Source organism: Mus caroli, chromosome 2 (assembly GCF_900094665.2).
Source record: "Mus caroli chromosome 2, CAROLI_EIJ_v1.1, whole genome shotgun sequence".
Lineage (NCBI taxonomy): Eukaryota > Metazoa > Chordata > Mammalia > Rodentia > Muridae > Mus > Mus caroli.
In genome coordinates, this window is record NC_034571.1 from 134103727 (window position 1) to 134121140 (window position 17414).

The 17414-nt window shown below is 38.6% G+C and overlaps 1 protein-coding gene across 7 annotated transcripts in view; it reads left to right on the forward strand.

The window, feature by feature from the left end:
• Nucleotides 1-17414, forward strand: part of Macrod2 (mono-ADP ribosylhydrolase 2) — a 1935542-nt gene that overhangs the window by 1298054 nt on the left and 620074 nt on the right. For all 7 annotated transcript variants that reach the window (XM_021155700.2, XM_029471903.1, XM_029471913.1 and 4 more), the window contains exon 7: nucleotides 1615-1645. In XM_021155700.2, coding sequence (XP_021011359.1) covers nucleotides 1615-1645 — 31 coding nt within the window. The remainder of the gene's footprint in view (nucleotides 1-1614; nucleotides 1646-17414) is intronic.

A 17414-nucleotide genomic window follows, 5' to 3' on the forward strand; every position in this document is an offset into this window, starting at 1 on the left:
GGGAAGGGAAGGGAAGGGAAGGGAAGGGAAGGGAAGGGAAGGGAAGGGAATCCCAGAGAAAGCGGTATGAGACAAGGAACCTCCAAAAGCAGCAGAGTTTGTTTTATTTTGGCTAGGCATGTGGCCTGTCCTTAAGAGAAGCTTGTATACCTAAGGAGAACGTCATTGGAGAAAATTAATTTTTCTTTGTGAGTGGTCATCAACTGGAGATAGCTGCTGGCTTAGGACTGGGGTTGTGTTTATTTCCCTTCCCAGCTCTGGGACCCCATTGTCCTGTGCAGTCCTTGTGCATGCTGTGCATTCCTAGGCCAGTCCTGCTGTGTTTGGAAGGCCTCGTTTCTGTTCTGTACTCCTTCTCCACTGGCATTTACAATCTTCCTGCCTCCTCTTTCTGACCTTGGAGGGGAAGGATTTAAAGAATCTCATTTAGAACTCAGTGTTCCAAGGTCTCTCACTTTGCATATTGTCTCACTGTGGGTGCTCTGTAGTTCTTCCCATCTGCTGCAGGAGGATGCTTCTCTGATGATGGCTGAGAGAGACAGTGATCTATGAGTATAGCAGTAGGTGGTTAGACATTTTATTGCTACCTTACTTTAGCATAACTGTAGTATTTTGATTTCTCTTGTGTCTCTGTCCTATCTAGTCTAAGGTTCTTGGCCACCCAAGCAGTATCAGGTATGGGTTCTAGCTAATGGTTTTGTGCCCTTACAGCAGCAGTGTATTTTGGAAAGAGGTCACCATTTTGATCAAAGTTCTGTAACTGGGTTAGTGTTTACCTTTCTCCTCTGGCAGCCCGCAGAGTACTGCCTAGTACCTTGAATGCTAGTCAGTAGAGGGAAAGGTTCTAGGTTGGCATCTGCTTCTCTTCTCCATGTTCTCCATGAGTTATATTTTTATTGTCTTCAGAAATAGGGCCTTACTGTCAGTTTATGGAGACTCTCCAAGAGTCTTGACAATACACTGGGTTGTATGGGGATATCTATAGCTGTTTGTCCAACAACTTGAATAGATGTAACCCCTTCATGCAATGGCGGGTCTCATTTGGTGTTAAGAGATGTCTAGTTGGGGCTAATCTGAAGGCATCCTCCTCATGTCAAGGACAGGAATTTGAGATCAAGGGATGTCTGTACAAGTAATCCTTGTTACATGACCCTATTTTAATATCCTCATTATATCCAGTGACCCTTAGACCAAGTCCCTTGCCTTGCAACCTGGTAAAACTCTATTCTTTGTCTAATTCAACACCTGCTAAGCTTTCAATTCTCACTCCATCTTTGGGTTTTCAATTCCTTATGAAAGTGTAAATGCTGTAAAATTCTTGAATTACATATATGTTGACCTTTCCCCATTGATATGCTTTGGGCACTCTAGCTGAAGAATCCTTAAGGGGGTTGGTGGTAGTCAAATCTTGCTTCTTCTGAACAATTGTCTTATGAGAATCCTGAGCATTTAACATCTGTGTCTTGTGAGTTGATCTAAATACTTCAAATCACAGGTCTGAGCTAACTTTATAAATGGAAGTAATTCCACTATCAAGAGAATAGAAGTCTATATGATGATATTGAACAAAGCTGTTCTTTAAAATTTACTCTTCTTTCTGTGGTTTATTCACAGGCTTTCCCCTGCATTTCAACAGGCATTTATGGTAAGTTATTTAATATTTGATGGTGTTCATAATTTTTGTTGTTGTTGTCAAATTGGTGGGGGATAGGTAATGGTTAACTAGAAAAATATAAGATTATTCCATGAATTTATTTTTCTGTGACTCAGAGAGACTGAAAATGCATGTCAAATTCCACCAAGGAAGCCCAGAGGGTTATTTAGATTGTTTTGTGTTTTCTTGAATTTGGTTACATTGAACATCCAGATGAAATGATTTGACACATGGCATCTCTAAGTCTTTTGTTACATTAAAAAAATGCCCTAGCAAAGTTGGCTTCTAAAGTTGTTTTCTTTAATAAAGTCAGATTTTCTCTCAGAAAATGTATAATATAAATAAAGCCTGGCATCTTTCTTTTCTTGTGGGTTATATAAAAGCATTAAAATACACAAACATATATCTGTAACTTAAGCTTTTATGATATCCAAAGAAGTGACTGTTAACAAAAACAAATAATTTTAATAATCTGCAAATGTTTTCTTGCAGAACTATTGATACGTTGTTTTAAGTAGTGGGAGATGAACTTTTTCTTAGCGTAGTATTCCTTTAAAAGTCTCAATTAGAATAAGATGAAAAATGTCCCAGCAAATAAAATGAAGTGACCAAAGATTTGGTCCTACATTTCAACATTTAAGGCAGGACCTCCTCCTCCTTTTCTGACTACAATTTAGAAATCAGGATTCCCAGCTTTGGAAATGGGCAAGTAGGGGCTGAACTGTACAAGCCATTTGTATATTCCCTTTGTGCCATTCCCTCCTCACAAATGCCCACCTAGAAATCTTAACTATTGGCTCAAGGGAAACATTCTTTGCAGGTGGTAATGTGCCCAGTTCCAGCCTTCAGTGGTAGGGACTGTGGCCCAGTATCAGAGCAAATATGGTAGTTTCATTGTGAGGCCATTCTTTCATAACAATCTTCATTCTCTTCAACAACAAACAAACACAGGGCTGCCTAAACTACAGCACTGAGCTCTTTGTCTGTGATCAGATTAAGCCATCAGTCCTTTTGTTTCTGAAAAAAAAATAATGGTAATGTTCAAAGAATTATCATAGGGTAGGCTGTGAATAGGAAGAGTGGCTAGAAAGAAAAAGGAAAAGGAAGATGAGGAGTGACTATTAAAATAGACCCCAGAACAGACAGAGAATGCCAAGTCCCATCTAATGTAGTCTTGGCCAGTGTTCATTCCAGAAGGACAAGAATTCATTCTTAGAGAGAGAACATGGCTGGAAATTTTGCAATTAGCTCAAGTATCCCATTGGAGAAGAAGGAACTAGGAAGGATAGTTGGGACTTCAACAGTGTGGTTCATACTAACTTACTGAAAGGACTGGGCTTTACTTACTCTTCTTATTACTATGAAGAAATCCCTAGCAAAAGCAACTTATTGAAGGCAGGGGTTTCTTTTGGCTCTTAGCTTGAGTGTATTATCCTTCACAGTGGGGAAGTTCTGGTTGTGGGTACATGAGAGAGCCAGTCATGTTGTATACATAGTTATGAAGCAGAAAGGCACGAATGCTACTCAGCTGGCATCCTCCTCCTCTTCAGACTAGGACCCCAACCCATGGAGCAATGCTGGGTACATTCAGGGTAGGACTTTCCTTCTTAGTTAACATTTATGGGAATACCTCACAGATACACAGAGAGATGTATCTCCCAGGTAATTTCAAACCCAGTCAAGCTGACAATGAAGACTAGTCATTGCTGTTGCTAACAGGCAAGATTAGACATCTGTACTATGGTAGGTCAAAGAATACAGTGCTCAAATCATGGCTTCTCATCTCAGTTCTCTTTGTTTGGGGAAATGTCTCAATGAGACTGAAACCCATGGCAGTTAGGACCAGAGACCCATGTTCAGATTTTATCCATGGCATCTATTTCAGTAACTTGCAGAAACTCCAAGATGCCATAGTTTATGATGCATTCTATAGGGCAATTTAAAAGACACACTTGTTTTTGTTGAGAAAGCAAAGCTTTCTGATTAGCCTTTTATCCCTTGGCTGGATGCATAGATTGTTGAATGCTTTTTTTCTTTCTTTCTTTCTTTTTTTTTCCTTTTTCTTTTCCGGTAGTACCTCTTCCTTAATTAGTTGCTTGGTTTAATTTTTTTCTTGGTGTCTGGAAGTTTTATTTAGTAATGTATTTAAGGAAAGTAGACTTTGACTACAAAGAGAAAATAACTTAAAAACAAGCAAAGAAAAATTTCAACATTTGTAGTTCCTGGTACAATTGAGCAAAATTTTAGAATAATGGTAGGTTCCACTCATTGCCTTTCTTACTCCATAATGTAGTCCATACTAGATTAATTTCTCATAAAACCACTTGCTTCATGATCCCCATCTGCTCAGGAGCCTTGGCTTACATTCCATTTTTCCTGAGTTCATCTTCATTCTCCCTCCCTGGAACAATAGGCACTTTCAATGTTCCCTCAAACTATCATACTTTCAAAAAGAGGGGAGAACCCCAAACCCTCTGTGAGAGGCTGTAAAGTAATGTCCTCAGATTTGTGTGATTTATACACCTTTGTATGATTTAAAGAACAATTTAGTTTTCACCAGCTCTGGTTTGGTTTTGATATTTGAAGCTATGTCCTTAAGTTTGTGATTCTGCTGTCCCAGCTTTCTGAGTACTGGGTTTACAAGAGTAAAACACAGTGCCCATCTTGCACAGTTTCTAATTAATTAATTAGTTAGTTAATTAATTAATAGATGTTATTTTGATGAGATATTTGTCAGGAGTAGTATATTTTTCACACCATCATATAATAGTCATCCATCCTGATACATCCTCTGTAACTCACATCTAATAAATCTTAGAACACATGGATAACATGCTCCAAGGCTCCATGTGTTTTCTTTAAAACACTCCTTTATCATACCCGTGCACACAGACACAGGCATCCACATGACAAAGTTGTATGCTATCTGCATGATCTCCATCCTTGCTTTCTACCCCATACTACAAAAAGAAACATACTAGGCATATCCGAACAGGTCGCACTTCAATCTCCAGGAAGCCTTGAATGTCTAGGCCTTAGAGATTATTGCACCTCCTGAAATACATGAGGATTTATACATGACATATAAATACTTCCTCACATTATCCCATACAATTTTCTGAATAAATTTTATAATCATAGCCAATTTGTATTCTTATCATCATCATTATTATGATGTGGTACAAATGTCAAGCCTCTTGTACTTTCTAGGCAGGTATTATACCACCAAGCTGTACCTACTAACATATAGGCTTCTTTTAGAATCACAATATCCTAGTGCATCTACTTTGCATAACCCATACCCAGCAGGACACTTTGTGTCCATTGATTAGCAAATATATTTGTTGTTGATAGTAATAATGTAACACGAATTGTTGCCTAACTGGAGATATAGAATAATAAATCTTTGATAAGCAAAATAACAGGCAGAGAAAGGTAACCAGTGGCCATTTTCTTTTTAAGATTTTTCTCTTGATATATAAAACACGGACATTATATATATGCACTTGCTATGCTGGGATGTTTTGCTACATGGATACATTGTACAATGTTCAAATAAGGCTGTATATATCCATCACCTCAAGCATAGTTGTGGTCGAAACTTTCAAAATCATTTCTTCTTGCTTTTTGAAATATGTCATGCTTTGGGTTGTCTATAATCACCCTGCCCAAATGACATTTTCTTGGTTGGAAAACTCCACTGATTTAGAGAAAAGAAACGTTTCTTAAAAGAATCCTCAAGATGGAATTGGTGTTTGTGGATATGATAGGCACAAATGATGACACAGAATTTGCTTATGGGAGAGCCCAGGCTGAGTGAACAGGGCATTTTCCTTACCAAGAATCCTCTGTGGTTTGTTACAGCTCCTGGGACTGCAGTCAGTGTGGGAGATACAGGCCAGGGCGCTAACATCTGTGACTTCTAACTTGCCTCACCCCACAGGCTTCTCCTGGAGTTGTCATTTATCAGTCACTTGCTTACTTTGAGTGTACCAACACTTGGCTTGCAAAAGACCTGCCACCTTACCCTCCGGAATTTGTGTACAGTGGATGCATGTTTTGAAAATGTTTAGTTATGGCCAAGACACTCTACCTTCCACGTGATTTCCACAGCACCCTCATTTGACAGAGACTATTAAAATGGATTATTATATTCCATCCCCAGAACATGACCAACGCCAGCACTCATAGCTTCGTAGCCCCAGGAGAAGCTCCCCTCCCCCACTCCTTTTCCTAGTTCTTAACTTTGCTGACGCAAGCTTTGGAGTGGCCCAGAAACAGGCGAGGCCAAAAGCTACCCTATGCTCCAACCTGATTTAAGGAAGTGACATGGTTGCAGCAGACTGCCTCCTTTGAAGTTTCCCTGGAGGAGAAAGCAGACTTTACCACAGGGCCTTTCAGGGCTGCTGCAGAAGGTTTTTAGCCCAGCTGCCCAGGGCCTCAGACCTCCTGCTGACTCTCAGGATGAAAAGCCTCATTTAGGAAGGCACCAAAGAAAAGCCAGTGTTACTTTTAGAAAAATAGATCCAGGTGAGGTGAACCCTCTGGATCTCTGTTAAACATCTGAGTTGGCGGCCACATTAGTCTCAGAGGGACGATTCTGAACTTCTCTGATGGACTTTTCAGATCCGATGTGTGCCTTCTGCCCTCTGAGCCCCATTTTGATACTCTGGTGCTAATAAGTTTAACAAAAAAAAAAAAAAAGGAAAAGAAAAAAGACACAAGACTAGACATGATACAGGGCAAAGGAATTTTTACTAGAAGCAAATGGCAAAAATAGTTTTTATCGGTTTTATGAGAATCGCTAGAGTTAACTGATGTGAAGTCCAGGCAGAAATCTATGTCCATTGAGTACTGGGAAATTGAATAAATAGTCTCTTGGGAGAAAAAGGCAAACATCTGAAGCGTGGTTGCATATGATGGGGGTATTTTTAGAGAGGAAGGAATTTTACACAATGAATTATTGGCTGAAAACCTGAGCAGACAAATACAACACTGCTTAGCTGAAGTAGCTCCCAGATGTACTCATTGTATCTGCTGGAATGCAAGGTCTATTCTTTTCAAAATCCTTTACCAAGTGTTGCTAGCCGCAACTTTCTGACAGAGCCCTTCACAGATATTGATATTTAGGTTCATTATTTCTGCTCTCAATAAACACAACGGAAAACAGTGTGATATGTCGTTACGTGTGATGTGTGTGTGTGTGTGTGTGTGTGTTTGCATTCTTTTTCTTTGTTTGTTTGCATGTTTGTTTGTTTGTTTTTCTCGGTACAGCTGTGGTCTAAATTGACAGGCTTGCCTTAGAAGTGATGACCATGCTGGTGGCAAGCCTGCCTTTGTGTGCTTTAAATGCTGGCAGGTTTGAGAAGGTGTGGTCACCACTGTGGTATTATTCTGAGCTTACTGGAATGAATAGCCTTCTGCGGTAATGCATTTGGGAACCAAGGGGGTAAAATGACAAAGGTATGTGCCCCTTCTTTCATCTCTGTTACCTCCCTCTCTCCTAGATTTTTTTTTCCTCTTCCCTTTGATATTTCCATTTGCTTTGAAAACTTCCTTTTAGGTGATCTAATAATGATTTGTCTCCCTTTCATAAAAATCTGCCTTCTGGCATGCTTGAATTTTTATCCTTGTCAAGTTATACCCACTATAGGAAGCATTATTGCACTTGGCAATCCCTGACTTAACCACTGCTCGACAAAGCCGATGACATTAGAATCAGCGTAGCAAACTTCCCCTGAGAAAAGGAATTGTGCCAAACCCATCCCAGTTCCATCCCATTTGAATGTTCTAGGAGCTGACCGTTATGACACAATAGACAGAGCTAGCTTGAGACAACAAAATCCCAGGTATTATGCTGCTCCAAAGGCCTTTGGATTTGGATAGACAAGTTCAGCCAATGTACTCAGACACACTACTGTTTATATACACATCCCATACAACAAGATACAGAGGTCTTTCTTGCGTTTTCTAAGCTATAGGGGTCTCTAAAGTTAAAAAAAAAAGATATCATAGAAACCCAAAGCAAAACATTAGCCTTATGTCATGTTAGAGAATGCATTAGAAAACTTTCTCAAGTATCTAATAAAGATATTTGCTGGTTTACCTTGTATAGAAAAGGCAGTGTGAATGGGCGGGGCTCTCTCAGGACCTCCACTGAAATTGGTTCTGCATGTACTGAGGACACAGTGGGAAGCTGGCCCACCTTGCCCACTATGCTGCTTCAACTGAAATTAATGATTACTCAAAAAGTGATTTGAGTTACATTCTATTTATTTATTTATTTATTTATTTATTTACACACTTACTGATGTTTAAGTATGTCTCCCTTTGTAATTTTGCTAAAGTACAACTCTGACCAGGACTTAAAAGGAAACCATGAGTTCCGAACCAACCCTTCCTTACATGCTACTTATTATGATTGTGCCACATTTTGTTTTAAAAATGACCACGTCTAGAAGAAATGTTAAAACATGAGGACTTTTAAGGATCCAGGAAAATTGCTCTAGCACATCTCAGAGCCTGCACCTTTCACAGTACATGTGAGTATGCCTTGCAGACACTTTGGAAACTAGAGCTTTATCAAGAAGGAGCCCCTTACAGATCTTTTTGGGAGAATTTCAGAACTGTCCACATGTCAATGAATTTACTCTTTGATGTAGCAGTCTAGAATGGCTATTCTTGCCTGATAGCAATGGTAATGGTGAGTCTTTGTTGTCAGTTGGACTGGATTCCAAATCATCTAAACAACACATTTCTTTGTGTGTCCAGAGGGGTATTTCCATAGAGCTCTAACCACCCAGCATGTAACACTACTAACCATGAGCACATGACTCAGACCGAAGAAAAGAAGAAACAACATGCACAGAATCATGAGACGTAGTTTTATCTTGGGATATTGCGTTATATGTTTCAGGTAATTGAACAGAAAACATTTTCAAATTTCTGTATGCCCACACATTTTCTTACCCTAAGTGAAACCGCAGTCATTTATCTTGTTTCTTGGGCATACTTATATCTAAAGGGCAAGTTTCAATAAACATAGCTGAGCTGTCCTGAGAAGAGATTTCAAAAATAATTCTGACAGTTCTTAGAGAAGTCAAGTATGTTTATTTCTTCAGGACAGTGATTTTTATGTCAAGTCCAGTTTTAGTCAATGATTCTATTTTTAAAATATATCTTGGAATTCACTCAAAATGTAGACTTTTACTTAGGGTAAAGCTAAGCTGTAGAGAAAGAGAGAGAGACAGAGACAGAGACAGAGACAGAGACACAGAGAGAGAGAGACAGACAGAGACAGAGACCGACAGAGACAGAGAGAAACACAGAGAGTGTGTGTCTAGAATTCTGTGGCTTACTGAATGTAGATGCTTTCCCCCCTCTTTGCCAACAGATCCAAATCAAGCATTGTGCTTATGAGAGGATTTGTCCTCCTCTGTCATTTAAGGATCTGTGAATATACAGTGGGGTCAAGTAGTTACTATAATGACATTTATTCCATTGACTTATTTAGCCTGATGTCAGTTGTCTCTATCTATCTATCTATCTATCTATCTATCTATCTATCTATCTATCTATCTATCTATCTATCTATCTATCTAATTTAGTTTCATCTATCTCTAAAATATAGCATCTATTTATCTTTCTATAAACATATATCTATCATGAGAGAGAACAGACCCTCTATCAGTATCCTTGATTACAGATAAGTTACTTTGTGTACCTTCCAATCAAGAAAAGGCTTTCAGTGACCAGCCTTAAACAGAGCGTGAAAGTTTCAACTAGCTTAGAATGCACTTGCTTGACTATATTTCTGTCACATGAGAAAAAGAGGAAGAATGCATCTTGACAAACTTCCAGATTTCACCACTCATGGGACATGGTGAGTCAATGAACCAAATTGGACACCTCTGGTTAATTTAGGAATAGTATCACCTAGAGTCGCTGCTTATTTTATAAGAATAGGTGATAATTTTAACAGTATCCACTTTATTACAGTGTCTTTGTTACCTTTAACACTTAGATTTTCAAAAAAGAGATTTTGAAGGCATTTGAACAGTAACCTATTCTTTGATCATTAGCTAGACCATTTAAACATTCAGGACTTGCCTTAGCTACCCTTACACTTTTTGTTTCCCATATTTCTTAGAAAAGGCTCAAGGATACTAGTTGATGCTAAAATTCATATATTGAGGATACATAAGTAGCAGTACAGTTTCCTGTACTGTCATTCTGGCCCATACTCAAAGAAGTCCTTGGACAAACCTATAGTAATTTGTTTTTTGTGTCTTCTCAGCCCTTGAGGTTACATAAAGTATAAACCTACCTTCAGGGGCCCTGAGAAGCTGAAGCAGTATCCCATGAATTTAGGAACTCTGGGAAATCAGAGTTGAAAGACAGAATCTGATCATAGAGGAAGTATTATTGTAAGAGTCAATTGTGATATATCACTGTACAGTCAATTCTTAAAATGTTTACAACTAAGTGAGACATTTTCATATTTATCTCCCCATTCAACAATGATTAACAAGAGTTCCCTGCATGTGACTACAAATTGAACTGAAATTAACAAAATCAACATGAATTTGCCTCATCTCCATGATGTGTTCATCTATGTCCATTTGTAAATGTCATAAATGAATCTGATTTTAACTGGGTCTCTCTTCTATCAATGGAATTTTCTGTATAAAGCTACCTTCCCGTTCTTGAATATTCCATTCTTTTTATCAGGACTTGTATCTTGAAGCTGAGCACTGAGCTCGGTATCTGATAAGTCCCAGCACCTAACCTGGTATTAGATGCATCGGAGGTCTTAATATTTTATTCCAACAAATAAAACCTAAACAGGAAACTAAAACAGTAAAGGGGGGTGGCTACTAACACATCCTTTCCATTCCAGAAACCCAGATCAACATTCAGAAAACATTGGTATTTACTACACATTGCTTTCTGTTTAAGGAATGATTTCATTTTTTTATGTGACAGGGATAGCTAAAATGTCAGTTAACAGTTTGCATGGCAATTTTATTAAAATATAACCTACTGACATAGAGGTTTTTCATTTAAAGTGCGTTTAGTTTATTCAGTGAACTATGCAGACATTATCATAATCTAATTTTAGGAAATGTTTGTCAGACCCCAGAATGCCCCATATTAGGCATCAAAGCCATCTGTGTTTTCTTCCCAAGCCTTAGGCAACTCATCTATTCAGATTCTGCTTCTGCAATATCTATGATAAAAGGAATCAAGAAATACATGGCATTTTATACTTGTTTTATTTTTCAATTTATCATAATATTATAGGACTCATCCACATTGTGATATATATCAGTTATTAGTATGCTGCTTTATGCATATACCACATTGTATTTTGCTTGGTTATGTAACAATGAATGGAACACAGAACTGCAATTAAGAAAATACTCCATGAAACCATCCACACTTGCATTATTGGGTACCCTTGCCTTTCGTGTCTTTCTCCAAAATCTTCCTTTTCTTGATAGTTCTAGAGTCCACTGACTTATATGGTCTGTGTCATTGTGCATGATCCAATGCTGTTTATCACTACAGTAGTTTTCTCTCTGGGGCATATGGGACACTGGAGAAAATTATCCCTTGATCAAAGTGGCCTTGGATATGAATTTCAGGGTCCCATTGATCTACATTTAAATGCTAAAACCTTTTATTATTAGCCATGTGGCCTCAGGAGATTAATTAATCTCTCTATGTGTCAGTAACCTCAGCTGTCAAATGGAGTTAGTAATGCCAGTCATGTGAGTTTGTAGTAGAGATTAATGTATATAAATGATGAAAGTGTTTGTCCTAAGGTCAGACATCCAGATATGTATTGGACAATTTTGTTTGCTGATGGTGTCAGCATATACATTATTTTATGCTTACAGTGATCATTATTGTTCTCCCACTGGACTGAGAACTCCTTTCTCTACAGGGTTTGGGGCTGTGTTCAGTACTATAGATTAAAGTCTGAAGAAGAACCAATACCAGTACCCAATTTTCTACCATTTGAAAGAGCCTTGAACTCTAACTAGCCATCCCTTATCACAAAAGCCTCTCTGTTGTGTTATTTTGCCTCTATCTGTGGTTTCTTTGAATAACCATTGTCTTCATTTAACTACCCTTTGCTGCTACTCACAGGCCTTTGAGTCCAATTGCCTGGAAATGAGACCAGTGATCTCATCATGCCCTGCTCTCTGACTCTTATGTAGCAATTACCATGGGACTAAAATGTTTCCCAATGTAGACAACTTGCTCTTCTAGGCTCCCTACAGTTTATGTAAAGCCCTAGAAACTATACAGAAACATTTCAAACTTGTTTGTAAGTGAATTAAAATTCAATAGGAGAGATAAACCAGTAGTCATTATTAGTGGTCTTGAAAGTGAACTTCTGTGTTGTAAGGCACCACGGATAACATAAGTCACATTTCCCTATAATCATTTAAACTATTCCTTCATAAGCAACATTGAGGAATATTATCCCAATGCTTGTAATGAAGAGATAAGAAACCCACTATTTGTTTTTGTTTTCTCAAATATCCCAAACATATATATATATGTGTGTGTGTGTGTGTGTGTGTATGTGTGTGTGTGTGTATTTTTTCTTTCTAAGACCACAGGCACAGACTCTTGGCATTCAAGCCAATTGAGAAATCATACTGACCCTTACCTTCCTGGTTCAGAAAAATGGGAAACAGAGATCCTGAGTCTTGTCTAGCAACACTCAGCCTAATTAATCTAAGATCTCGGTCACTGCCAGTCCAGGCAACAGGCTAGAAGGGCAAGTATAGAGAATTAGCAATCCATTGGATCTGAGACTTCAGTCTAGAGTCATCTATACACTAATTTAATTTTCAAACTTCGGTTCCAAGCCTCTTTCTTTTTTTCAATGTTTTTTTTCTGTTTTATTTTGTTTTTGTTTTAGTCGGGGGCAATTTTATACATGAATATTCTGTATTTACATCATTTCTGTTCTTTCCTATTGCTGCTCTAACTCCTTCTGTGTCCACCCTCCCTCAGGTTAGTGTTACCCATATGGTCATGTGTTTACAGGTGACCACTTGGGATTGGATAACCATGGGGATTGTCCCTGGAGAAAAATTATTCTTGATCTGAGACAGCCACTGATTCCCTGTAGCTGGTAATCTAGGTCTGGGACTTTGTGAAATTGGGCTTCCTTTTGTAGGAAGAAGAGGAAGGAGTTGGATTGAAGTTTTTCCTGATCTTCATGGAGTCCCAAAGATTGATGGCCAGTAGGAGTTTTTAACTTCTCTAGTATCCACTTTCACTCTTACTTCTGTATCCAAACTGCTGATTTTAGCCAAATCATGTTTATAAGAACCACCTTGTATCAAGCCATTGGCTGCACTATTTGTAACTTTTGACAGCTGAATTAACATAGAAAGTACCCGTACATCCATCTTTCTTTGCATCATTTCAGCATGTCTTCCACTCCATCATCAGAGAGACTGTTAAAGGAAAAACTGACACATGTCTATTCTCAGGGTACCAGGGAATAGCCTATGCAGGGGAGGAATTTTTTTTTTTAGTTGAAATTGCTTCTATATTCTAAAGTTTGAGTGTATTGCAATCTTCTTAAAATGCTTCATATTACTTACTATTTAGCCAATGTTTCAGCCCTTTCCAATAAATTGTCTTGTATTATTAAGCCTCAAGAAGATGTTCATCCTGTGGTTTATGGTGCTGCTGGCCAACTGCCAAAGCCCCATTCTGAAAAGTCAGGCAGGCATTCTACCAACCTTGTAAATGCCAGTCCCTGCATATAATTACAGAAGCCTGGGAGAATGATGACCAGCAGCCAAAGGGCTCTAGCCTTCTGCAAATTCTGAATACTTTAGCAAGCCAGAAGACCTGCCTATACTGCCCTAGGGAAAGGTTAGTATCCTAAATTATAGTGTCTCAACTCTTTGTTCAGCTTTACAAATATCTTGTCTTCTCATCCATAGTGAAGAAAGAAATGCACAGCATTGCTGTTTCTCTGTTATATATGGATGGAAGTGAGGACTCATCAGCTTTTCCATCCTTTATAAAACAATGAAAACATGTCTCACTGCCAGCATCAAATTGTGATTCGCATCCAGGGATCCAAGAGATGTAAAAATAGGCAGCTTGCGATGCTTTTCTTAGATTGCTCTGCATATTCTGAAGGCAGCACTAGGGGATATGTGGTATGTTTTTCAGGGGGGAGGGGATAAAATGTAGGAGGTTTTTATAGGAAGTGTCCTAATGTGCCTCCTCTTCCAAAAGACCTCAGTCTGAAGTCTGTACATTACCAGGAAAGGTAAGATGTAGGAACTGTGGTGTGGGAAGATGGCAGAGATGAAGGACATCAGGAAGAGATGGCAATGTCCAGGAGCTGAACAAGTGGGTTGCAAACTGATGGCAGGGTAGACATTCTGAAACAGACATAGACTGGCTACAGGATGCACTGAGACATGCGGGCCCATCTGCACCAAGGAATCTTTGTTTTCTTGGTCTTTCCACTTGGCATTCTTCTTCCTATCTTTATACTTACCAACTGTTTCTGCATTCCAGCTATGTCTTGCCAGAAACAGTGCCTGTCTGAGATGTAGTCATAGGGCCAGAGCACCTATGGGGCTGCTTTGCCCAGTTCTTCATGTTCACTTACCACAGGGCCATCCCAGTCTCCATATAGCTTCCTTGCTATTCGTGAAGCCCAGTGCTTCAGGGTGATACTGTGTTGGATAAACTGGCCCTGGCCTTTTCTATCTCAGTGTCATGTCTTGTCTGAAGAAGCACCATTTTTAGGATGTCACCTGAAATGTGGTAGTTACTTAAGATATTCAAAAACAAACTAGGTCTTTTCAAGTGAAGCTGTTTGTTTGTTTGCTTGCTTGCATTGCGGTGCGGTGAGGTTAAGAGTGAAGTCAAGTGGAGAAAGGACTAGTTGTAGGACATGTCAGCTTTGTTCATGCTATCAAAGGTGAATAGAGGCTAGCTCAAGTTTATGTAAAACCTTTGTATTCACCCTTATGAGGTGACTGGACACTGTTTCACCAGTCACTTTATGGTTAACTTAATCCTATCTGTTCCTTAGCCCTCAGCTCTTTTCTTTATAATACCCTGCTGTAGGCTATTGAGCTCACCATTTGCATGAAGGCTTACCAGTGTCCATTCTTGCTTCTTAGATGTTGCTTAGGGAGGTATGCTGCCAGTAGTAGAGATGGGCTATCCTCAGGATAAGACAAAACTATCAGGAAGATCTATGAACCCTCCTAGAGCTCTACCTTGTTCCGGAATTCTTTAATATCTACCCACAGATGCTGCTATTCTCTCCGTGAGCCTTGCTTCTATTGAGTACTGTGTAGTCTGGAGAGTCCTCATTGTGCAAACCACCCTAAGCATGACTCTGAGAGGAACAACCTTCCCAAATAGTCCAAGAAGAGCCTGCTCTACTGCCAGCTCCGTGACTCTCCTTCATGGTCTATGTTGTATCTGACAATTTAGGTGTATTTGGGTGACTGTTTTACAGCTGTTAACGTCTGGATTTGCTTACTCTGGTCCCCAGTATTTGATAAATGATAGGCAGTATATTCTTGTTAAATGAACGCATAAATTTTCCTGTAAAATAAGATCCACCTCTGTATTCTTTCTTGTAATTTAAATCACTTTTGAGCTTTTTCTGACAACAAAATTACAAGGCCTGGTATTACTTTGTGAGAATGTGGATTTTGTTTCCAGTAATCAAGTGGGAAACATTTGGAGATGACAGCATGTGAGTTGCAGTTCTTATACATTATCCTGTCTTCCTGCTTCCTTCCCTTAGAGAACATAAAACCAGATGAATAGGGTTTTTTTTCTTCTTCCTTGCAACCACATTACTACAGTAATGTCCCTACAAATGACTATCTTTTAAAGGGATCATCTCTTAGACCCTTGAAAGGCTTCAAGCTGATCATCAGACTGTCAGGTGGGTTTGTCCATCCAAATTTACCTGTTAAATATGCTCACTGTTTTCTCTTTCACACTCAAATGTGGCAACAGATGGCTCTACTGTGGTGTCTCTATAACCTAGGATTATGGATTATTCCTGTCAGGTCACTGTCTAGTATGATACCTGAGCAAGTGCACATCTGAATAAGTTCTCAGTGTCACTGCAGTGAGTCTTCTCAGATCCTCCACTGAACCTCAGCTGTTTATTTGATTGGTGGGTCCATGTTTACTACACAGCCTTGAGAGTTCTTTCATTAAAAATGAAAATGAACAAAAGACACTTATCTGGAACATGTGAGCACATATGTGAGATATGTGTGAGATGGGGTAAGGTTTAGAGGAGAATATTTTTCATTAAAGTTATATATACACATATCAAAAATAATAATGCAGTATAAATGATTTCAGAAAGCATAAGAAAACATCTCTCCCCATTGTGAACTGTCGGTATATCTCTAAGAAGCAGCCACTCCGAAGTTTCTCATGTATTGAAAATAAATTTATTTATGTCTGTAAATGTATCAAAAGTATGAATCCTTTTTCTATGTTTTAGAATGTAGGAAAACCTTTCCATTTCAAGATTATTTATAAAATTCATGTATTATTATTTTTTAATTAGGTATTTTCCTCATTTACATTTCCAATGCTATCCCAAAAGTCCTCCATACCCTCCCGCCAACTCCCCTACGCACCTACTCCCACTTTTTGGCCCTGGCATTCCCCTGTACTGGGGCATATAAAGTTTGCAAGTCCAATGGGCCTCTCTTTCCAGTGATGGCTGACTAGGCCATCTTTTGATATATATGCAGCTAGAGTCAAGAGCTCAGGGGGTACTGGTTAGTTCATAATGTTGTTCCACCTATAGGGTTGCAGATCCCTTTAGCTCCTTGGGTACTTTCTCTAGCTCCTCCATTGGGGCTCCTGTGATCCATCCAATAGCTGACTGTGAGTATCCACTTCTGTGTTTGCTAGGTCCCGGCATAGTCTCACAAGAGAGAGCTATATCTGGGTCTTTCAGCAAAATCTTGCTAGTGTATGCAATGGTGTCAGCATTTGGAAGCTGATTGTGGGATGGATCCCCGGATATGGCAGTCTCTAGATGGTCCATCCTTTTGTCACAGCTCCAAACAATGTCTCTGTAACTCCTTCCATGGGTGTTTTGTTCCCAATTCTAAGAAGGGGCAAAGTGTCCACACTTTGGTCTTCATTCTTCTTGAGTTTCATGTGTTTAGCAAATTGTATCTTATATCTTGGGTATCCTCAGTTTCTGGGCTAATATCCACTTATCAGTGAGTACATATTGTGTGAGTTCCTTTGTGATTGGGTTACCTCACTCAGGATGATGCCCTCCAGGTCCATCCATTTGCCTAGGAATTTCATGTATTATTTTCTAGCAACCTAGTTATATTTTAAATATTTAACGTGTATGTTTATATCAAACCATTTATATATGTATACATATATATACATATTATAAGTACACAGAAGTTGATATATAAATAATTATATATATCATGAATATATATTTGCTATATATGTATACATATATGTATATGTACCTATGAAATATATTAAGTATTTAAATATAAATTCAAATATATACATAAATGCTTTCCATTACTTTCCCAAATTTTAATCTCTTTAGTACTGATAATTGTGAAATAATGTAAAAAGTAGGTAAGTTTTAAGGACTGATTTTCATTTTTAATTTTGCCATTAAATAATTTTTTCTCAATTTGTATTCTTGACAAAATAATAACTATTTTTAGTG